This window comes from Hydractinia symbiolongicarpus, chromosome 4 (genome assembly GCF_029227915.1).
Source record: "Hydractinia symbiolongicarpus strain clone_291-10 chromosome 4, HSymV2.1, whole genome shotgun sequence".
NCBI lineage: Eukaryota > Metazoa > Cnidaria > Hydrozoa > Anthoathecata > Hydractiniidae > Hydractinia > Hydractinia symbiolongicarpus.
The window spans coordinates 16,497,141-16,521,451 of NC_079878.1; the positions used below are offsets into that span (position 1 = coordinate 16,497,141).

General features: G+C 37.2%; 1 protein-coding gene across 1 annotated transcript in view; it reads left to right on the forward strand.

The window, feature by feature from the left end:
* Positions 1 to 277: 277 nt before the first annotated feature.
* LOC130641600 (uncharacterized) overlaps positions 278 to 24,311 on the forward strand; it is a 50,707-nt gene continuing 26,673 nt past the window's right edge. The window contains exon 1 of the mRNA XM_057448470.1: positions 278 to 680. Within this exon, the coding sequence (XP_057304453.1) occupies positions 382 to 680 (299 nt within the window). The 5' untranslated portion in view covers positions 278 to 381. The remainder of the gene's footprint in view (positions 681 to 24,311) is intronic.

Sequence of the window (24,311 nt, forward strand, 5' to 3'; positions counted from 1 at the left end):
GGTGCCTGCCTACTATGCCCTTGCCTCCCACGCCTTGCCAACCTCTGCTTTGCTGATTCCTCATCCTGTTTGCCGGCCCGCCTTTGCCGTGCCCTGTCCTTGCCATGCTTAATGCCTTTGCCTTGCAACCTTTCCGCAACACTTTCTATTTTGATTACGACGATAGTCATCAATACTCGAATCTGATTGGGTCGCGATTTTCGTCAAAAATCGTTGCGAATATCGTCCAGCGGAGATTCGGCCACGCTGACTCGATTTTTATTTATTCATGATTTGTAACTGGGCTATCGAGCGTATCAACAATTCGTTTTTTTTAAATGGCGTGCAAAGTGTAGCGTAGGTTTCGTGGGTGAGAAGAGAAATCTGAACGACTATCTGACAATGCTCAAAATGGAGACTCCCTGTATTTCATACGTAGCGTTATATTTAGTAAGTGCAGTGATTTGGAGTAGCCACACGAAATGTGCAACTCATTGGCGTTTTGAACATGGTAAAGTGCATGTAGTTGCTGGTGAGGAAGAATTGATTTGGGACAACGATCCATTGTTCCGAATTTTGGCTTCAATTTCATGGCAAAAATCGAAAAACGTAAAAGAGAATATGTCCGTTGATGTTATTCCTGTTGATTCTAATTCCAAAGAAAATCCTTCTAGTGCTAAAGAAGAAAATATTAATAATAGGTAAAGTTGACTTTCTTTTAGGCAGAGTAACCATCCGTTTTACATAATTATCTATAGATGGATTCCGGCGTGGCTTTATTTGTTTACTTTTCAGCGGTAAGCTCCTTGGCTCCGGCATTTGCGTGGCAGGAAAAAAGATGCTAGGATTTGGTGAATAGAGGTCTTTGTGGATTTCTTCTAATAGGAACGTCACTGGGGGTTATATATATGAACTATTATTAAGTGTAGGTTGATGCCTTCTGATTTATTTGAATTCATTAAAATTCCTAATAGATTTTAAAAAAGCGTTTGATACTGTAGATCATAAGATCCTACTTAAGAAATTATTTTAATATGGTTTTCGGAATGCTGCATTCTCCTGGCTATCTTTCGGATAGAAGAAAGATTATGTTAGTAATCAACTGCACATCAGACGTCATTGCTGAGGGATCATATATGGTGTCCCACAAAGATCTGTCCTTGGCCCTTTACTTTTTCTTGTGTACATTAATGACCTGAAATCGACCATACAACTTTCTTTTTTCCATCTTTATGCTGATGACACAATAATCATTTGCAGTTGTGACTTGACCCAAGAACTGAAATTGTCATTAGAGCAGGATGTGTAAGATATATAAGTAACTGGCTCAACTTAAATAAACTCACTATAAATACTAGTAAGACAGAAGTTGTATTTTTTGGTAATAAGTCCAGATTAAAATCTTGCAATGATGTAGCTATTCATTATGATGGCATTCATTTGGTATCTAAAAGCAAAGTGGATATCTTGGTGTGGTTTTTGATAACAATTTGAGCTGGAAAAATCAGATGAAAAGTCTTGTTGGTAAATCTTATCACAAACTTAGTAAATCTATCTATAAGATTCATCAGTTCCAACTTGACATATGACACCAAAAAATTAGGATATTTCTATTTATGTCATTAATGAGCTCTTTCCATGGCATTTTTTTATCAAATATTACTCGAGATATTTACCTTTTTCACTCCTTACTACCCCAGAGTATTCCAATTTTGGTTACCCCTCACAATAATATGTCCTTCTGAAGTGGTTTCCAAGGCATCAACCAAATCTCTTCATGCATGAATTACATTCTCACTCTTCTATAGACATATTTCACTATGACGCGGTATGAGTGGCTCCCAGACTTCTGCGCATTTCGACAGGCAAAAGATGGCAGCAGAAATGGTAAACAACATGCAAAAAGAGCATAAAATATTACTATAATTACTCAAAAAACTGAAAAAGGAAAGTCGTTTCGCTTATCGATCTTATAATGTCTGCTTGCTCAACAAAAAAGTCCTTGCCCGTGGGGTATTTACTCGTTTATTATACATCCCTTCTGTTAGTATTTGAAAATCATGTTCATGAAAGCGAGAACAGCTGTCAATCATATTTTTTAAGCTATGGATGTCTATATACAACAAAGTTAAGCCGAGCCACAGACTACGTACGTTTCCGGTAAGACATAACAGTTTAAATAAACCAACATATAAACGTAGCCAAAAATGTACCGATTGTGTTTGAAGCATTTCCTCTTTGCTGATAAAAACAAACATTTAGAAGGCACGTGTGTTGAAAAATGATGACTATTTTCAAAATCTTTCAAATGCAGATAAATCCTACTATACTGGAAAACTTACACTCGCAGATAGGACTATGCTTACAGATCCTTACTCGCTGCAGACTAGCGATTGGAGCGATGACGTTTTACTACTTCCAGATATAACTTATGTTGATCTGTATGTGTATTTGGTTCACACTTCTAGCGAGTTCACACACCAGTCGCTTAAAGCACACAAATCCTTGGAAGCTTACAACTTTCATCTAACAGGGCACGTACAAAAAGTGTATTGTCACCACTTAAAAGAAGTAGATTTCTGTTACATAAAATTGTCTGTGTTACCAAGTCAAAGGCAGGGGAAAACGCAAAAATTACATGACACTTGGATTATAATGCATAAAACCGGTTGGATACATTCGGCAAATTGTACCTGTGTTGCAGGGTAAGTTTATTTATCGTCTTTTTATTATAGTGATCAAACAAATATTATAAATAATGACAATATTTTTTAGACTTGGTTCAGCTTGCAGTCATGTTGCTGCATTATTATTTAAATTAGTGGCATGTGCTACATTAGAGCTGAACAAAACAGCATGTACTAGTGTTTTATGCTCTTGGAATAAGGCAAGAAAAAGAGCTCATCCTGCACCCTTAAGTAAAATTGATTTTAGAAGACCAAAAAAGACAAAGACACTTCCAAAAGTTGATGATCCTTTTGGAGACACAATAAAAGGTTTTGTATCACCTGATCCAATAAAATTTATTACTGGAAAGGATCAATAACATCTTGATGAATTAAGGCAGATTGCTCCAGATGCGGTTATCTTTAAAAGCATCAGTTTATGGCATGAGGATGATCAAAACCGAAACAGTGACACAGATAGTGCGAACGAAAATGAACAAAACAGCCTTCCTGAACCTCTTACATTTATTTGTGAGCCAACAGCAATTAATAAAACTGATGCAGAGGTAAAAAATATTGCAGTAAAAAACTATGAAAAATATACAAAGTCGTGTTTTCAAAATCAATATGATAATTTAAAAAAAGTAACAGCACTCCAAAGTATCAGTAGCAAATGGATGTTGCACAGGGCTGGGCGTATCACAGCATCAGTTTCAAAATTTGCCTTCACATGTGATTTAGAACGGACAAAAACATTAGTGGACACAGTCATGCAATACAAGGATCAAGTCGATGTTGTTGCTACAAGATACGGAAAGAGAATGGAAACAAGAGCTCGGGATGTTTATACAAAGAAATTGGAGCAAATACACACTAACTTTCAAATTAAATGAACTGGTTTACACATTAATACAGATTTTCCATATCTTGATGCCAGCCCTCATGGCATAGTTCAATGTGACTGCCACAGTTTGGGCTTGGTAGAAATCAAATGTCCTTTTAAATTCAAAAAAACCCTTAAAAATTGGAGACAGAATAAGCTCTGTCCAATTAATTCAACTGGAGAATTTAAACAAAATCACGCCTACTACTTCCAAGTGCAACATCAATTGCTTGTAACTGATACAAAATATTGTAACTTTTTCGTTTTTTCACAAGGCAAACGTGCAGAGGATACATTTTTGCTAAGAGTTGAAAGAAATGATAAGTTTTGCCAATCACTATTACTGAAGCTTTCAGAAACTTTTCAGAAGGTAATACTACCAGAGCTTGTAACTAGAAAGAGTGATCCTAATTTACAAAACGAAGAAAAACTTTATTGTTTATGTTGTAGACCATCATTTCCCCCAATGTTTGGATGTGATAACTTTGGCACTTGTGACATTGAATGGTATCACTATTCATGCGTAAACATTACTAGAGCTCCTAAAAAGTGGTTATGTCCAAATTGTTCCAAAAAGATTTAAAAACCTATTGATTTTTAGTAGATGTATATAATATACGTTTGTGTTATGTTTATGTATGTATCATGAAAAGTTTGCCTTATGAGGAAAAATTTCTGTGTTAAAAAAAAGCCAGATTTGTGAGAATATGCAAAATTAAAGCCACATCAAATTTATTCTTATAAGGCAATATAAAAGATATATATAAAAAGTTAGTAAAACAAAGTCAGTAAAATATATATAAAGTTTTTAAAAAAATTATGTTTAAAGTTTGTAAAAAATGTTTAAGTTAGTAAAATGTACTACTAAAGTATATGCACTACATATAATTTATACAATGCCTTTGCTTATGTTGACTAGTGCACAAACAAGCACCATTACTTTATCCATTAGGTCGAATTGGGTTATCGGAATAGTGGTGTTCAGAATCAAGAATTTTCTTAATCGTCCAATCACTCTCTCAATATGTATTCGAACATTTGCAATTTGCCTCGATCGATCAACATCTGCAGCAGACATTTGGTCTTTTCCCCTAGTAAATTCAGGTATCCTCAAAAATGCTCCCCTTGTGGCTAATTCTTGTTCAATAAGAAAACCTCCATCTGCCAAAACCATATCACCATACTCTACAAAGTCTAGAAAGCCACTTTTGATCGTTATTTCTTTATCTGATACTCTTCCACCCCATCTTCTAGATAAAAAACTGACAGAATTGGATGGAGAACAAGCTATCAAATATTTTATTGTATTGGTATTTTTGTAATTGGACCAAGTCTGTGCCCTGGCATTCAAGTTTAATGGTCGCTGAATAAAAATTTCTGTGCAGTCAATTATACAGCAACAGCTTTTATAGCATCTAAAACATTTTGGCAATTTTTTTCTTAAGCTTGTTTTTCAGGCCATATCAGTGTAAACAATTATGACTTTGCTAGTAGTGGTAACAACTGTCGATAAATACGAGAAATCACAATGCAATGTCCCTATTAAGAAGTCCAAGTTTTAATTTCATGAGGACTACAAGGACATGATCTTTTTGTGTCAACAATTTTGTTGCTGGCTTAATTTTATGTTTTACAATATTGACCACCCAATTAAATCTTCCTTTGTTTAAGCCAGTATAAAAATAAAGCATTTCAGGAGATTGTTTTAATGACTTATAACTAAATTTATTCAATTCAATGAAAGACTTTTGTTTCTAAGTCCATGAATTTCATTTAATCTATTCGCATACCGTATTTCCTCTAAAGAACGCTGCCCTCTAAAAAACGCCGCCCTCCAAAGAACGCCGCACTTCTATATGAAAATTTGTAATAAACGCCGCCCTCTAAAGAACGCCGCCCTCCAAAGAACGCCGCACCTTAGATGCAGCGTTTATTAGAAAAAAAACATTTTAATAGGGAAAGTAAAAAAAGTTGGTTATTTATATGAATTTGATCTGTTTTCTTTCACAAAATTCTTCTACATCTAATGACAAATACGAATATTTAGTTTTACGCTTTAACAGTTCACCGTGAAGAATTTTAGCATAACTTTTGCTAGATGTAAAACAAATGAACTTTGCAGGTACACTCAAACCAATCTCTCGTTTTCGTTTCCCAGTAACTGTCGCATTTACATGATTATCTCCAATTTCAATAAAAAACGATATCAGCTTTGACAACTCTATTGGCAAATGTCCCACTAAGGTTTCGTTGCCGTCCATGAGTTTGTACGTTCCAATTGCATTCTTGTCCAGTTCTTGAGCCTCTACTCTCTTGTCTTCTTTGCAAACCAAAGATTCTCCTATAATGGGTGTCCATATATTTTTATAAACATGATGTCCGCGAATATTTGTAGAGAATTTAATGATGAAATACATTTCAAATGTTTTAGGAATCACTCGAGCCATGTTCTTCTCAAATCTCTGACTTCCACGTGTAGCTATCATATATTTCGTATGAGCGTGCAATCAACGATTGATAAAAATAGAACTTTTTCTTATAGAGAAAAAATTCTATTCAAAATCATTTTCCGCGCTTTTGATCTCGTCGAAAATAACACTCCCTTGGATTGTTAATAGTGTTTAAAGAAAAAGTTGACACCAGTAAACAATACTACAAGATAATTGCTCCCAATCTGTATATATCAACCTTACACACTTTTATGTTTGTAAGTGAAAGTTCATTAGAAAAATGTCGCACAACGAGGAGAAGCAGTTAATATCCCATAAAGGGGAAAAAAGAAGAAGCTTTACCTTTGAATTTAAGACAACAGTTGTTGATCACGCAATTAGTACATCAAATCGCGAAGCAGGAAGAAAGTACGGTGTCGATGAAAAAAGAGTAAGAGAATGGAGAGCTAATGTGGAGAAGTTGAAACAAGGAGCAGCGAAAAGATTTAAACTAGAAGGAGGAGGTTGCAAAATCAAGAATCTTGATTTAGAAGAAGATCTGCTCGAATGGATACATGATAGGAGAGCTAATTCTTTGCGTGTTTCGAGAAAATGCACGATGAAAAAGCTGGAGAGGACACTGTTGCAAAAAATAGTTTCCAGGCTAGTCGAGGTTGGTTGGAAAAGTTCATGAAACGAAATTGTCTTTTATTACGTCGTAGAACGACAACAGTTCAAAAGGATCCAGCGTATCTTGTGGACAGGTTGGTGCAGTATGTAGTACATGTCCGCCGAATGTCAAAGAAATACCAATTCAACGCCAGTTCGATTCTTGCAATGGACGAGACTGCTGTTTGGGCGGATATGACAGCACCTACAACGGTGTCACAGCGTGGCGAACGAGAAATTATGCTTAAATCGACTGGTCATGAAAAGGTCAGAATTTCTGTATGCTTGACAGCAAAGGCAGACGGAAGTAAATTTAAACCATTTATTGTTTTTAAATACTAAATACTAAATTAAATACTAAATACTGAATTCAAAAATAAATGCGTAGTTGTGTCCTCAAAAAATGCATGGATGAACGAGGAACTCACCTTACACTATGTGCAAACAGTTTTAGGAAAGTTTTCCTTTAATCGACGCTTGTTAGCTTGGGATTCATTTGAATGCCACATGATGGATTCCGTGAAACAAGAATTGTCAAAAGGCAGAATTGAGAATGTCATAATTCCCGGTGGCTGCACTAAATATATACAGGCACCAGATGTCTCATGGAATAAACCATTTAAGAGTCGGATGATCGATCTTTATAACGAATGGATGGTTGAAGGTGTTCAACAGTTCACAAAAGGAGGAAACCAGAAACCTCTATCGCGACGAAAGCTAGTGCAATGGGTTTTAGACGCATGGAATGGCTTGAGCACGGAAATGATTATCAAATCTTTCAAGTCGTGTGGTTTAAATTTAGCTCTTGATGGATCAGAGGATGGACAAATCCATTGTTTTAAAGAAGGATCGTCCTGTTCATCTGGTGCTACCTTAATGAAAAAAGCAACTGAGGCATTGGTAGAAGACCAATCTTCTGACAACCCATTTGAAATTTACGATTGTGATGTAAATGAAAGCTATGAGTCCTTTCATGTTATCGACGAAGACTCGGACGGAGATAGCGACATTGACATTGACATTGTTTAATAGACTTTTCATAGTTTAATTCTTTTGTTATCTATATTTAATCTTAAAGAAAATACTTAACGTCAACTTCTGCTTTTTGTCTCACTCATGGTTTTGTAATAAACGCCGCCCTCCAAAGAACGCCGCCCTCTAAAGAACGCCGCACCTAAAAATTGCATTTTGTAAAGAATGCCGCGGCGTTCTTTAGAGGAAATACGGTATTCGCTATTCAATCCAGTGTATTTGTTTGAAATGTTCTGTTTTTCATCCACCTCATTTTTTAAATCCTTTTCTAAGCATTTAACTTTCTCCTCAAGTTCTTGTACTTTCTGACATAATTCTGACATGGAAGGACTTTGATCTTCTGGGGGTTTAAAATCATTGTCAGATTCACTTTCAGCTACTAGTTCAGATGTTAATTTCCTTCGTTTTGTGAGTCGAGAATGTCTATCTTGCTTTTCAAGCTTTCTTTTCTCACTCACTCGTTTTCCACAACGTTCAAATACTGAGGGTACCCAGTCTGGATGAGAAGAATCTTTGGACTTTTTTCCTAAAAAAGCAAACAATAAAAAATCTATAAAATTTTAAAAATTCCAGAGAAAAAGTTCATGTGGGTGAGGGGACGCAAAACACAATATGGCTGACACTACTTTACAAAATAACTTTTAAAAATGAGTGAACAAAGTCACTTACCAGACACAAAATGTAAATAACACACTTTGGCATTCTTTATTAACTCTTCTGACCATTCAATTCTGCCAATTGCAGTCAGCCATCTCCCCCTCAACACAAGATGCTTCTTGTTAGGAATTTTGTAAAATCCACCTTCTTCACCCGTCTTCCGACGATTTGTACAATTAGGTACGCAACAGCTATCAGGCATTGTTATGAAAATAACAGTTTTTTAAAGTATTTAAAAAATAAATATATCAAAACAGTACAAAAACTTCCAATAATCTCTAACAAATGACACTGGGCGCCTGTTGATTTTTTCGCAAGTTTGCGCATGCGCAAAAGTGCCGTAAAACGTAAACATTGAAATACGTCTATTAACGAGATACATTTCCTTACTAATTCATTTATTTATCTATCACTAATTATGTAATTCATTAATTATTTAATTTATTATTTATTTATTTGATAATTTATTCTCGTGCATGAAGGATGTTTATTTTTATTTCCTCTTTAATCATGAAGGTACACTTTCACTTCACTATAAACAGATAATCACACACGGTGCCTTTCTGCATCCAATAAACATGTGCTATCAAATAAAAGGTAGCATGTGCAAGCTGGTCCAGTATTGGACCAGCACGTGTTACCATATAATAATAATATCAGGATTCATAAAAGGGTGTGCCTCACCGTAGTGATAATAAGTCATAATATTATCAAGTAACAATAAAATACACAAGCCTCACACACGCATCTGTCCAAATTTTTTGGTTGACGTAGGAATCCCGACATCCCCATCAGCAAAAGGCAAAGTGGGAATGGGAATGAACTGTTGCTCCCACCGCTGGACAAAACTTTTATCAAAGTAGATTGGTCACATCGACTTTCATTATATATATATATATATATATATATATATATATATATATATATATATATATATATATAGTTGATAGTTTTGTTGTCAACCTTTTTTACCTGGCTGTGGTTGCCGAAAAAGATTGTTTCCGTTCTGTTTGTATTAATAGTCATTTTGTTATTATTCAACCACTTTCGAAGTTCTAACTGGACCTGCAAGGCAAGGGTATCCAAACTTTTATGGGATGAAATAATTATTGTATCATCTGCGTATGGATGGTGGTAATTTTAATTGATGACAGATTTTAACTCATCAATATACTCAAGAAAAAGCAGGGTCCCCAACATAGATCCCTCTGGCCCCTGAAAGCGTCTTCATCAAGCAGATCTTATTTTGTGTCGTGTACAAGAGTCAGGTGCATTTGGCCTATTAAGTATGACTTGAACCAGTGAAAGGCACCATCTCTGATGCTAAAACACCATAGTTTTTTTAACAAAATTTTATGATCAACAGTGTCAAAGGCTTTTTTAAGGTCAATGAGCACAGCACAAACAAAGTTTTGTTGGTGGAGCTCAACATACAAATTCTTAGCTACGATTTTTAAATCATCCATACGTACATATTATAATAAAAATTTGTTTGTTTGTTTCACTAAAAAGAAAGATTTAAAAAATCCCCTACATAAACTCTCTTCCACATTCTTACTAGCTATGGAGAACTCTACAAACATGAAAAATATTGGTGTTAAAGCAGCGTAGCTACTCGTAGATTTAAGCGTAAAAAAAAAATTATCTAAATTTTTAATAGTTTCAAGTACATTTTTTATCAGTAAATAACAAACTAAATCGAATTAGCTTTGGACCCTTTTTAAAAAAGAAAAGATAAAAGGTGACTAGCGGATCATGTTAGAAAGTGATTTTTTTTATTGCCTTTTATTTAAAATTTTTAGTGGTAAAACTATATGTAATAATATATCACTTAAGTGAAACAATTGTATAGTGACAAACACAATTTTAATTTATTTTTTCATATGATTGTGTGAAACCATGATGCATCCTGACGCGATAGATCGCGTCCTTTACAATGGCATTATTTCACCTTTGAGCACAAAGATCGTGGATCGTTGATGTTAGGCAGTACTGTACATGCTTCTTCTCTTGTTTTAAATTAATAAAGTAACTACCTGTCAAGGTGAAAAACAAAAAAAATTTGCATGTTCAAAAACTCCTTTTTTGAGTTTTACAGCAGGAAGTTTGCTGGTGCCGTTTTGAAAGTTAAACAGCAAGAATTATTCTTGTCTTGTGTGAAAGTTATATATACAGAATATACTCCTGTTTCTTAGAAAGTGATCCAGCAAGTTTACTTATGCTGTTTAGTAATTTATACAGCAAGTTATTCTCCTCTCACTTCAAATAATAAAAAAAACAGAAACTTATTTTTATAAGAAAATCTAAATCTAAGTGAAAAATCTTTTTAGGGGTTTTTATTAAGTTGGCAATATTTAAAATCTATTGTAGCATTTTATTTATTTAGACATGGGCTTATCCGGAAAGTTATTTTAGGAGTTGATAGCCTGGGTAACGGCGCAGGCGAAATTTTATTTTGCGGCTTTGCGGGGGGTCTCTGGATAGGCTGAAACAGCCTGATTGGCTTACACAGCTAAAATAGCCTCACCTGGAAATTAGAAACTCAAAATGGAATTTAACTATGCTTGTTCCCACATCAAAACAGCAACCTCTGCGCGGTGCACGGAGGATGCTGTTTTGCCTTGCGAAAGACATTTACGCCTGTTTAAGCCAGAGTAAACGATAAACACATTTGAAAATGGATTATTTTTTTTCAAATAATCAACTAAAGCGCAAAAAAATTTGTTTCAGAATGTAAATGTGGTGATTGCCGATAATGAAAGATTAACTATGAGTGGCCTTATATCAGGGCTGCTTTAATCATTATTGACTGTTATAGCCAAAACAAATGCCTTCTCACCACAACGTGAAAAAAATGTTCTCTAGGAACAATTTTTTTTAAAAAAAATAATAATTTTGCATCAATGTTTTCACATAGCTGAACAATTAAATTGAAAATTAAATACATGTTCATGATTTTTATTTCAAAAGGACTTAAGACGTGGATTTGAACTGACTTTGTTGAAAAGTTGTTTGTTCTTACTGTAACTGAGTGTGTAGCGCTTTTTCTGACATTTTTATTTATATATGTAAATTCATGTTTCTGTCTGTCAAAACCTATTAAAAATCATTTGAAGTTGACAATGTCAAAATTTTCAAAATTGTCAACGTTCAAAAATTGGTGAGACTTATCTATGCATATGACATATCCAAAAAAATTCTATTTTATAGTAAGCTTTCGCCAACACCAAGGCTGGCATGTTCACACTAATTCTAAATTTTTAACATTCGAGATGAAATACTAAACATAACAATAAGAATAAAATTGTGACAATAAGACTTTCAAAATAATTCTAAAGGCCTAAACTTAACTGTGTTATTTAAATTAGAACGGTCACGATCAATTGATAAACTTTCCATCAGAGTGAGTTTGAAATCATCAATCATCTAACTCTAAGGACACTGATTCCTTTCGTTTGTAATTTCTGCTCTTAAAAATTCTGAGACAGAATTCAAAAACCTTCAAAGGGTATTGGGTCCTTCCAAGAATAATTTTTAATCGAGATACTTCTATATAAAATTTATTGAGATCTGAGAACAGATGGTAACAATGATAAAGTAAAGAAAAAATCTAGCCATGTTTATTCTATCAGCGCCCGCGGCGCGATTTGTAAAGTGGTCGGGCCACATAATATAGTGACTAAGGAGGCGGCACCTTGGTTGGCGCCGACGAGCCGAGAAAATTTTTACTATAAAGACCCTTCAGATTGGCTAAAACAAGCATCTTTAGCTATAAGCTACAGCAGATATGTATGTCAAAATAAACTCTTTGCAGAGGAATAATTATTTTTTCTCACAGAATATCAATAAAAATCTATTTTACATTTTTCATAAAAAGTAATAAAAACGTTACAAATCGCTTTCTGTAAAAATACCAAAAACATTTTGCCTAGATGGATGAGCCCTTACAAACTCATTGGCAATATCTATTAAAGAAATCGTATCTAAGATTTCCTTGTGTATGTTCAACAATGACAAATCGTTGAACCCTTTCTGATTCATGTTAGTATGTATCCAGGTTTTCAACCGTCTCATCGTAGAAAATGATCGTTCCGGAGTAGCGGATGTAGCTCCCATTGTTAAAACCAATCGTATGATGATGACGACATTTTTTATCAATTTTCGTTTTTCGGTTGATAACGACTGTACAACATCTACAACATCGCTGAAGTTGACAGGACTGGATTCACGAAAGATAGTTGGTAGCAACTCCAAGTCACACAACAACGATTGATCGTCAAAGTCATCACAGAAACTTGCATTAACGGTCTTCATTTCTTCTTCGGCTGGCGTTTTACTTATTGACTTCAACAACAGTTGTTCCACTTCTGTAAATACTTTGAAGGCAGGTTGCTCAAACCTCTCTTTGATGGCGCTGACAATTACGTCAATTGCTTCGAAATAGATGGCCTTATAGTGGGCATGAGCAGTTTCTGGATAGTAGGCTTCTCCAGTGCTGCTTGGATTTCCTTCCACAAATTCCAAGATGTCGTACTTTGGTCTTTTGCGTTTTCTTGGCGCTGTTGGCGAAGAAACGAAATCCATCGAACTTGCTGACTTGGTGACTGTCTCGTAGAATATATCAAAGTCTCTCTCGTTTCTCATGCCTTGCATCGTCTTGTTCGTAAGTTCAGCCAATTCTTTACCGCTGATTGCTGACATTTTTTCTTTCTGAAGTGTTATGGACAGATTATCTGTGTGAGCATAAAGCTTGCGTCCTAGATTCAGACCAAAATAGAATGAAAATGACTCCATCTGCTTTTTACACCCATTAATCCTTGACTTCGTTTCAGCGTCTAGCTTCTCATTTAAACTCTCGTTCCACAACGCCATCAGTGGTTCGTAGTTTTCGATGATCTTCTTGAAACAGTTCGCCCGAATTGTCCACCTTGTTGTACTCAGCTTATCCAGCTTTCCTGCATGTTTATCAGTTCCTAGGGTTCCTTCAACATTTGCAGTCAGCTTACCCAGCATGTTCTCCCGTTTCGGTGAATACTTCACTAAAACACAAATTTCACCGGCAGTTCCCATTGTATCTCGGAGGATCTGACACTCTTTAGTCATCGATTTGACAGCAAGGCTTAAGGAATGTCCTTGGCAATGGGTCGCGATGGCTTTTGGCTGCTCCTCTTTGATAATGGCAGAAACACCTGAACGTTTTCCCATCATGTTGCTTGCCCCGTCATAGGTTTGGCCTCGACAATCAGATAGGTTCAATGAGCACCTCAGCAAAATATCTTTGATGGCCTTGATGATAGTTGCGCTTCGAGTATTGTCAACTTTATAAAAGCCCAAGAAATCTTCATTCACATTTAAATCGTCATTCGCTGATCGTACACAAAACGAAAGTTGTTCGGCATTACTTACATCAGTGCCTTCATCTGCCATCATAGAATAAAACCTGCGCTCTCGAACGGTATCTAACTTTTTCCGCAATACTTGAGAAGCCATCAAATTCAAGAGTTCATTTTGCACATCATGGTGATTGTACTTATGTCCAATTTTTCCATTGATATGATCCATTACGCTTAAATCTCTACTTCCGAGGAGATAAAGAAGTTGGGTGAAGTTGTCATTGTTATCGTCTTCTTGAAGAGCAATGCCTTGTCGGCCAAGGTAGCGTAAACATCTAATGACATCAAGGAGGTACTTTCGTTCAACCTGTCTCTGGTCGGTGAGAATGTTGTCCATCAACTCGCCAACGTCTGCACAGTGTGGTAGAACCAAGTGGTACGAGGAAGCGGTTTTGTGGCATGATGAGCTTTGTTGACCTCGGAAACTATCAAGAGCATTCTTCCAATTTGAAAATCCTTTTGAGGTGAAGGCTGTGTCCTTGTTTGTTTGATCCTTCAAGTTTCCACGCTTTTCTTGCGTATGGCAATAGAAACACACCACAGCATGTGCGCTAAAACAATAAAAAAGATATTTAGTTGGATGCATTATCAAAAAAATAAATTTAATGATTGAAATGATAGTCCGTTTAATTTATGTAATTTATGTTCGTTTACATATTGATACATCCTATGTTGATAGTGGTAGTTTAATTTAATGCCTTCATATCCCACCCTCTAATATCCTAATTTAAAGGATTACAAGGATTTAAATAAAAAAGATGCATGTTGGAGAGATAAGTATTATTCATTAGTATTATTCATTCCATGAAGTATTATTCATTCCATTTTAATAATAGAGGGTTTTTTTGCTACAAGATTGGTAAAAGCTAGCTAGTTAATATATTTATTTATATTTTATTCTTAGTGGACACCTTGAAAAAAGAATGGAACAGACCCAGAGATAATTATTGAAAAAAAATTGTCAAAAAGGGAGAAAGCATCAAGATCTGGTTCTGCTAAAAAAACATTACCAACTTGCAACAGCGTTACCAATAGAACACAACTGACAAAAAATTGAGTTACTACCAACCCCTTTCCTGCAAACTTCACAAGGCCACTTTCCAACTACAAGGTCACACTTGGCTGCAATGCTACTAATCATGACTTTAGACTTTGCTGTGTTTACCTTTATCCCTTTCTCTTCTAGTCCTTTCTTCCACTTCTCAAACTTTTAACAAATTCTTCCATCGACTCTGCTATGAGAACCAAATCATCTGCATACAATAACTCCCATGGACAACCTGTTCTGAACTCCATCGACAGCGCTTCCAAGACTAGAATAAACAACAAAGGACTAAGTACAGAACCCTGATGTACACCAACATTTACACTAAATTCATCACTAAGTGAATCGTTAATCCTGACACGACTTCTAGCATTGCTGTACATAGACTGTACCATCGTAACTAGCCACTCATCCACACCTAATTTTCTCATAGCCCACCAAATAACTTTACGTGGCACTCTATCAAAAGCTTTCTCTAAATCTACAAGAGCAAAATAGAGATTCTTTCTTTTTCCTAAATACTTTTCCTGAAGCTGTCTGAGTAAAAATATTGCATCTGTAGTGCCACGCCCTGGAACAAAACCAAATTGCATCTTATCTATATCAATTCTTTCTCTAAGTAACTTATCAATCACTCTTTCAATAACTTTCATTACTTAATCAACCAACTTCAAACCTCTATAGATACCCCTTTCTAATGCATCACCCTTGCCCTTGAAACAATTCACTATTACACTCGACTGCCACTCACTCGGAATAGCACCATCCTTTATAATCTGGTTAGCAAGACTTGTAATAAGCTCAACTCCAATATATCCAGATGCTTTTACCATCTCTGCAACAATACCTGATACTCCTGCAGCCTTTCCAATCTTCAATTCCCTAATAGCCTCCACTACCCATTCTGTCTTGATCTGCATAGCTGGCCCTTCTACAACATCATCATCAGACAAATTATCCTCGTCCCAATCAAACTCAGTGTTAAGCAACCTCTGATAATGATTCTTCCAAGCTACCCTTTTCTCCTCTTCTGTGCTAGCCAAAACACCTTCATCATTACGTATACACTTTTCACCTACAACATCTTGATTAGTCTTCTTCATTTGCTTTGCTATCTTGAATACCTCATTGCGCTGGTCTTCCCTTCTTAACACATCTGCAAATCTGTTTCTCTCTGCTTCTGATTTTGCCTTATACACTGATGTACGAGCGCGACACTTAGCTTCTAAGTAAATATTTTTACTACCACCTGACTTCCACTGTTTCCAAAGTTTCCTCTTTTCCTTTATACACTGGTCAACCTCATTATTCCACCACCAGGTCTGTCTATGTCTAGCTGGTCCTTTCGTCCACCCACAGGTATCATCAGAAGCTTCTAGAAGACAATTCTTCAAAGTAGTCCAAGTACTTTCAACATTGTCACTATCGCATTGACCATTGTGGGCTAACTGGTGAACTTTTGCACTAAATTGTCTTGCTACAATCTCTTCCTTCAACTTCCAGACTTTTCGACGGGGCCTGTACTTTCCCTTGGCTTCTTTAACACTCTTCAAGATAATATCACATACATCACAAACATATCAAAATAATATCATAAACGAGAGATAATAAAAAATGCGCATGCAAATTCTCTGAAATAGATTTACGTGTGTGATTGTAGGACGTATGTTATTTTCTTGTGGAATTCCTTGTGAATTAGACAACAACCATCACAAAAAGAGAAGCCAGTGGAAGACGGAAATAAATTATTTTGTTTAAATTTACTAGATAAGAGGTATAGACGAGAGAAAAAATACGTTGGCACAAATTAAAATCCAACATGTGTTGTTTGATATAAAATTGGAAAAGTAAAAACAATATATGTAATATATACTGCAACTGTTCTTCAAAATTTTGTTAATATAAGTATGACTTGTTTGTTATATAAAAAAGACAAAGTTTCTTAAACATAACATTTGAGTAAGATACCACTCAAGTCTTACGAAAGAAAAGCCTTTTTCATATTTAAACAAAACAAAAGAACAAAATCAGAAGAGCATTGTTTGGTTATAAAATATAAAAAGGTTCAGGAATTATTGAGAACTGTGTGCATTGTTTTTAATGTAGACTGTGCTCTACGAGAAAGATATTTTATGCTACTTTGTATTTTCTAAATATAAATGTAAAAAATATTTACTAATGAGTCAAGTATGCCTACCGTGGAATTCACTACATTTTCTTGCCAGGAAACACATCCAACGTTTGTCATAAAACACTTAATGTCATAAAAACTATCACGAACTTCCTTAGCCTCCAAAGTAAAATTGTTTGAAGACACTCTTTCAATTTCTAATAACGCTCTTTGAAAATTCTCTTCATCTCTCCAACTACCCTCTTTTAGCATCCTATTTGTAACAAAATCACCAAAGCCAGATAGGCAATAAATTTTCCCATCATCCATTAAAGTTATGCAAGGCTACTGTTGCTTTTGTTATTTCTGTAATGTCTTTTACAGTGCCAATCATGATTTGCGAAAGATTCAAAATCTGGATGCGCATATGCCAAATGTATTTTCTATTACTCGCCTATAGCTCTTGATAGCCTGTAGTTAAATATACGCCTTCCATCATTTAATAAATTATGGATTAAGGTTTAGCTAAGTTGATCTTTAAAGGAAATGCTTCATCTTTAACGAAAACTTAAGGAAAATTCACCTTATCATATCCACGAAAATATCTTGGTTGGGGGAGCTCAAATAGATTTTCATTAATTGCATACTCAATATTTCTGCTTGAAAATACACCCAAGTCACTTTGGCGGCCACGCCAGCACAGTTAGGGAACTACCAAAGTTTCTCGAATTTTGTAGCTATTTTTTTTCCATTCCATTGATGGACATTACAACTGTCCCGCTCCAAACAACTTTTCCCATATGGCATTGCATGTTTCGCTTATAATTCTACCAACTGTTGTACGTTCCACGCGATAACTGCTTGCTATGGTAAATTTTGCATCTTCAGTCACTGGATATCTTAAAGTTATGCACAAACGTTGATCAGCAAATATGCTTTCACGTCTTAGATTCGATTTAGAAATCAATGGCGTAACATAAGATAGAAGTTTTTCGTATTTTCCAGGTAAGATGCGAAATTGTTTAAAGAAATACTCGTGATCAAAGAAACGTAGATCTTTAATTAATGGATGGTATTCTCCCTTCTGTTTTCTTTCTTGGAAAATTTTTCTTAGCCACCATCTTTTTTTGTATTTATTTCTTAACTTTCTTCTTTGAATGCACCTTTTTAAAATTATCAAAACCAGCAGGGTTCTAATGTTTATTGCAGCCATATTTATTTACATTTTTTTAAATGAAAATTCCTGCTCTTTTTTTACATGGATCTGGACCACATTATAATTTGATCTCGGTCTGATCCGGTCCGATCCAAACAAGTTAAAACCAGCCTTTAGTGAGACTTACAAGCTTAGGTACAAAAAAAACTTTGCAAGGCTGTACATGGGAGTATCAATAGCAGAAACAATAGGAAGAATCTTTACACCATTAACACAGGATGTACTTTGACTAGACCATACAGAATACCAGGACAAATACAAAACACTAGGACCCACTGGGACAAAATTTCTTGTATGTAGTTTTATTGATATAATTATAAGCTCGCGAGCTTGTATTAAAACGCAAATGTGCCCTACAAGAATGGAAATTTTTGCCTCTCTGAGCACCGACATGGGAGTAGTCGGGTGTTCGAATCTCATCTTGGTAACTATTTTTACTTTTTAAATTTATTTATTTTATTTTTAAAAAGATAAGATGAGTGTTCCAAAGCTTTATTTAACTAACTGGTAAAGTTGAGGTGGTTTCCACCAAAGTTTTCAAAAGTGAATGTAGGCAGCATTAAGGTCTCCCCAAATGCCTGGAAAATAGTCTGCGAAAAATAAAATTTCCACAACAATACGTGAGAGAAGAACAAAGACGCTCCACCATATATAAATAATGACAAGAACAAAATTATTTTCGCTTCGCCAATGACATGCCAACATAGAGAAATATTATTTTGGAAACACTTCGAAAGAACGTAAATTTTCGATTCCGTTCTTGTTATTTGTCTCTGCGCCATAAGTGCAGAGGATTCTGGTAATATATTTTTTAACTACAGACTTAGATTTAACTACATTTTTTAACTAACTCTTTTTTCGAACAATTAAGATTTACTCGTATATATTTTTTTTTTGCTTTTTCTCACTCAGTGACTTTCTTATACTTTTTTTTTTTGGGTTACTGAATTACTGAAAATTTTAGGTGAGGCTTGTGGTCTTTCTTCTTCCTGTCAGTCAGTTTACTCCAGACTGACCCAACGAAAATTGAAATTTCGAGGAACTTTTCGTTCAAGAAGATTTCACAAATCAATTTGTGTAACTGCGCAGTGCGTAACAAATATTATTGCATATCGTCTTGTTATTATTAAACAAAGATCTATAAGAATTTCTCAACTTATTTTCCGTATTAATTACATATAATTAGTGTCCTTACCAGTAGGAATGTTCAATTTAGCGAATTTTGTTTCAACATTGAGAATGGATTCAACGGCTACAATGTAACTATCTTTGTTCAACAATACTATTGTGTTTTCTTTATCAGCTTTCTGTATTATATTATCATCACAATTCATAAGATCTCCTAAACCTCCTAGATCTCTTAAACTTATTAGCAGGAAGATCCTCAGGCTTCTCTGGCTTATTGTTGCAGGAATATTAAGATGAAAAGGCAGCATTTTTCAGTTTTGTTTTTATGTAGTTTTTGTTTTCGTTAAACAGGTTGTCTTTGTTGATACCTCCCATCAAGAGTTCGAGGGATACGGGTATAAACATGCCAACCTGTTGGCAAATATATCTGGCATATCCAGTTAAAATACATACACGAGTACACCCTTCTTGTAGTACTTTAGGAGAAGTGTAAAACCTACACAAGACAGTATCTTATTAGTTCATAATATATTTAGGTCTAGTCTAAACAAACAGAAATACACGTTAGAGTGTTACACATGCACATTGCTTGTACATGTCCGAAGAAAACAGAAAGAAGAAAAAAAGATCTATAAGTATCTATAAGTTCATGTCGGCGAATCTCTGGGGGCCATTTCATGGTCTGGTTGATTGTTGGACAAAATCAGTTTGTTCTGGACTGGTGGGCGCAGGTGCTACCTGATTTGCAGGGGCTGGTGCAGGTACCGCTGGAACTGGTGACGGAAGGGTTTCGATACATGCTTGGTGTTCTGTTGCAGCGGCTGGTGTCACCACATCTGTGTCTTTCAACTCCCATTGGTGTGGGCAGCAGTGGATTTTTGGTTGTTGTAGGTTGGTTTTTTTCGTCTTGAAAAGGCCTTCCACTTTTGTGCATCTTGTGTAACATATTTTCCTTGTCGTGTAGCAGTTATTTGGTGATCGTTTACATTGGTGAAGATGTAAAGCTCTGGATCGTATGGTGGTTTCGACTTATTGCTTTGTTGTTTTAACAGGACGACATCATTAACGTGGAATGCGTGTGGTTTCACATATCGTTTGTCATCTTTACGCGATTGTTTGGACTTCATCGTTTGGTCTTGTTGCTTTGCCTCTTCTATGTCCTTTCATTTGACGATCTTGGTTGCGCGAGGGAGGCGGGTATGAAATTGTCTACCAAAGAGTAGCTCAGCTGGTGCTTTTCCTGTGGTTGGATGCGGAGTTGCTCGATACAGTTGCAATGTCTTGTTGAGTTCTGCTCTTAGATTTTTTTGTTCAATGATGGCTGTATGCCATACCTTGCGGCATACCTTCATAAATGCCTCTGCCAGGCTGTTCGCCTCTGGGTCTTCTGCACTGATGGTAGGTTCGTGTTTGATTCCTGCCCATTTAAAGTATTCTTGGAGGAGATGGTGTTCTTTTCCATTGAATGGAGGCCTGTTGTCTGTCTTCAGGCGTTGACAGTATCCATGTCTTGAGAATATGTCGTCAAACGCTTGGATGTTATGTTCTGCTCCCGTTCCCTTGACAACAGCCACCTCAGGGTATCGTGATGGCTCGTCGATTACTACCAGGAGGTGGAAGCCGTCTGCAGTTAGTGCCCAATGATCTGCTGAGAGCTTCTGCCATAGCTCCTCTGCTACTGGTGAAGGGGTATTCGGGTCTCTATGTTTTGTTTCTGTGGAGGCTTGGCAAGCCAGACATCCGCGCACAACTTCCTTGATGTCCTTATCCATTCAGGGAACCACACTTGTGATCGCATAAATCGTTTCATCATCGTCTCTCCAGGGTGTCCTTCGTGTGCTATGTCGAGAAGCTTTGTTCTGATATTGGGTACTCCTGGTTCCTCCGATGCGTCTGGTATGTATATTCTTTCGCCTCTCATTGTTAATCTTCCGGATGTGCTAAGCTCGTATATTCCCCGGTTGATTTGCGAGCTCAGTGGTGCTTTTCCATTGTTCAACGAGTCAAACAGCTCCTGGTATTTCGGGTCGTTGTTTGCAACTTTCTGTATCATAGTGATGTCAACTGCATTGGGGAGTTGCTCAGATTGGTTATTTTGCGGACAAGGGTGGTGTTGCCAATATCAAATCCCAGATGGGGTTAGGGTGTCGTCTGCTCCCGTAATTGCATGGCATTTCCTTTCCTTTAAGGTATCTCATCCTGAAGCATAAATCCTGGATTCTATCCCTGTAGTTGCCGATGGGGCGGGATGCAGGTTTCTGTGGATTGTTGTAGATGGACATAAGTGGCTGGTGGTCTGTCCAGGCTGTGAATTCGCTTTCAACGACGTAGTAACGTAGCTGCTTCATCGCCCAACATAGACCCAGACTTTCTCTTTCAATTGGGCTATACTTTCGCTCAACGTCTGTGAGGGTACGGCTAATTTGGTCAGTTGGTGCCCATAAATTGTCTTCTGGTCTCTCTTGGTAGAGGCTTGCCTGTATTCCTACCTCGGATGACTCAGCCACGATGTGGGTATTCCGCTTGGGATCATATGGTTGGAGTGTGGCTGGGTTGTTCAGTATCTGTATGAGCTGATGATAGGAGGTGTCTTCTATTTCTGTCCATCTAAACTTTTCCCCTTTCTTCAGTAACTTTCTGAGTGGTGCTGTTACCTCCTCGTATGTGCGGTGGAGTTCGTTGTGAAAGGTAAACTTGGCGTTGTATTGACAGACCATTTGGAATGATCTCACATCTCCACCGTCTTTGATTTTCTGAATTTTATGGGCGTCTGCGCTAACTTTGTTTGAATGGAAATCTCGACCAAACCATTTGACCCGTGGCTGGCCGAATGTAGATTTTTCAGGTTTTCAGTACTGCCCGTTCTCTTTACAGCGCTCAAGGAATGCTCTGGGATTTTGAAAAAGATCCTCTAATCTCTGCCAAATACTACGATGTTGTCTTGTATGGTGGCGACTCCCCAAAGTCCTGCGAACGCCTTCCTGACCTCGTTGTGCAAGATGCCACTTGCTGCCGTTGGTCCAAAGTAGAGGCGTTCCATTCGGTGTAGGCCTTCATGGGTTTGGAAGACACTCTTCTCCTTTGACTCCTCATCTAGGTTTAGCTGGTGGTATCCCCATCCCATGTCCATTTCGCTAAAGACCTTTGCTTTCTTTAGGTTATGGTGGATTTCCTGCGGCGTCTGAACGTGGAATCGTGTGCGTGTCATTCCTGGGTTTCAAGGGGTGTTATCAATGTTCATCCGAGTTTGGATGAACATTGTTTTTTTGTCTGTAATGACCACGTTCATGACACAATCATAGCTTTTGAGGGTCAACATCGGTGATCACCCCTTGTGCCCTCAAGAAGCTGAGGAGTTTGCTAACTTCCTCTTGATAATGGATGTGGACATTGTAAAAAGGTGGTTGTCTGGGTTCATAATCCTCTCTGTATTTCAGATGGATTGGGTCTGTGTTAAGGCATCCCACTTTGTGGACGTCGAAGACTAGACCTCTCTATCGTCGACGAGTTTCTGTATCTTCTCAATCTCTTTAGAATCTGGTTGTGTTTCTGGTGGGTGTGTCTCAACTTGTATTCCCATGTTTTCTCTGATCAGATGTGGGATTCGTCTGACCGGGGTGGCAGGCGGGACACCTCCGTCCTTGTTGAAGGTGATGAACCTTAAACGTTCGGCGTCCCTGTCACCGAGTAGTGGCTCCGGTTTGAATCCGTCCACAATGTATACCTTGCTGTTAACAATGGTTCCTTTGTCATTCTCGATAGTTGTGTTTACCATACCTGTGATGTTGAGATCTTCAGGTGAGCCCCAAGCATGAAGGATGATGTCAGCTTCCTCCAGTGCTCCCATGGCGGCTGTATAGTGTTTGGGGGTGATGATGGTGTATTCGTTGCCAGTGTCTGCATACAGTGTTTGAGGCGTTCCCCCAATTTTCACATTTACCCATCTGCCTGGTGGGGTTTGTATCTTCCTGACTGGTTTCGCTTCCTCTGGTTCCAGACTTGTTTCTCCCTATAGTGTTGCAATGTAGTCAGATGAGATCTTTTTGACTAACCTTTTGTTCGGACATGCTGGTGCCCTAGCAAAATGGTTCTTTCCCCCACAATTTAAACATGTTTTCCCATTTTCTGGGCATCTTCCTGTTTGATGTTCTGCGCTGCATCTGTTGCAGGGCTTTGTTTCGTTTTTTCGATTGCTGTATCGCCCCGCTTTCCTGAGTTTCATGACTTGAAGTGTTTCAATCATTTCATCTATCTCACTTTGGCTCATCTGGTCATGTTGGTTCGCGTTCTCCAACCATTGCCGGTCTGGCGTTTAGGTTGGATTTCTCTGTACGGATGAGTTCCACCGTTTCTGGCCCTCCCCGTGTTTTCAGGAGGATGATCTTTTCTTTGTCCTGTGTGACTCCAATATAGCCCATCCTGTTTTCTGCATCTTCCACCCATTCGTTGAATAAGTTGAGTTTCCGCATTTTATCTGTTCCTATGGTGCATTGTCGAATCGGTCCTAGGACTGCAGGATCATTTTTAGGTGTTGGTGTGGAGGGAGCCGGTGTATCTGGCGCAGCTGGTGGATTGCCACCCTTTAAAGTGGCTATCAGTGTGTTGAATTGTTCTTCACTAAAGTTCATGTTCACAGAAACTTGAGAACAAGAAGAAACTGGAGTGGTTTCACCTAACATGTGTTATTCACTTTAGTGAGACAATGTCTCCGCTTGAATTTTCAGACTAGTTGGCACTGTTGGTCACTTGAAACCCACGCTTGAAGTAAGGGAAGGAAAATGCCTCTTACCTTGGTCAACCAGGGCCGACCTGGTGTGATGATAGCGACCAAGTCTCTGGTGAGGAAGTGATGAAGGTGTCTGTTGCCCCACACGCTGTGTGACGTTTGATGTGAACCTGTGTATCTTCAGTTTCAAAATTACTTTGTGTCGAGTATCGATCTATTTCGAGTATCAATCAGTGTCTTTGAACTGGAAGTATCAATCGTCGCCAGTGTAAAACCGGCACAAGACAGTATCTTTTAATTGATAATATATTTAGGTCTAGTCTAAACAAACAGAAATACACGTTAGAGTGTTATAAGAAGAAACTTCTGCAGAAGACT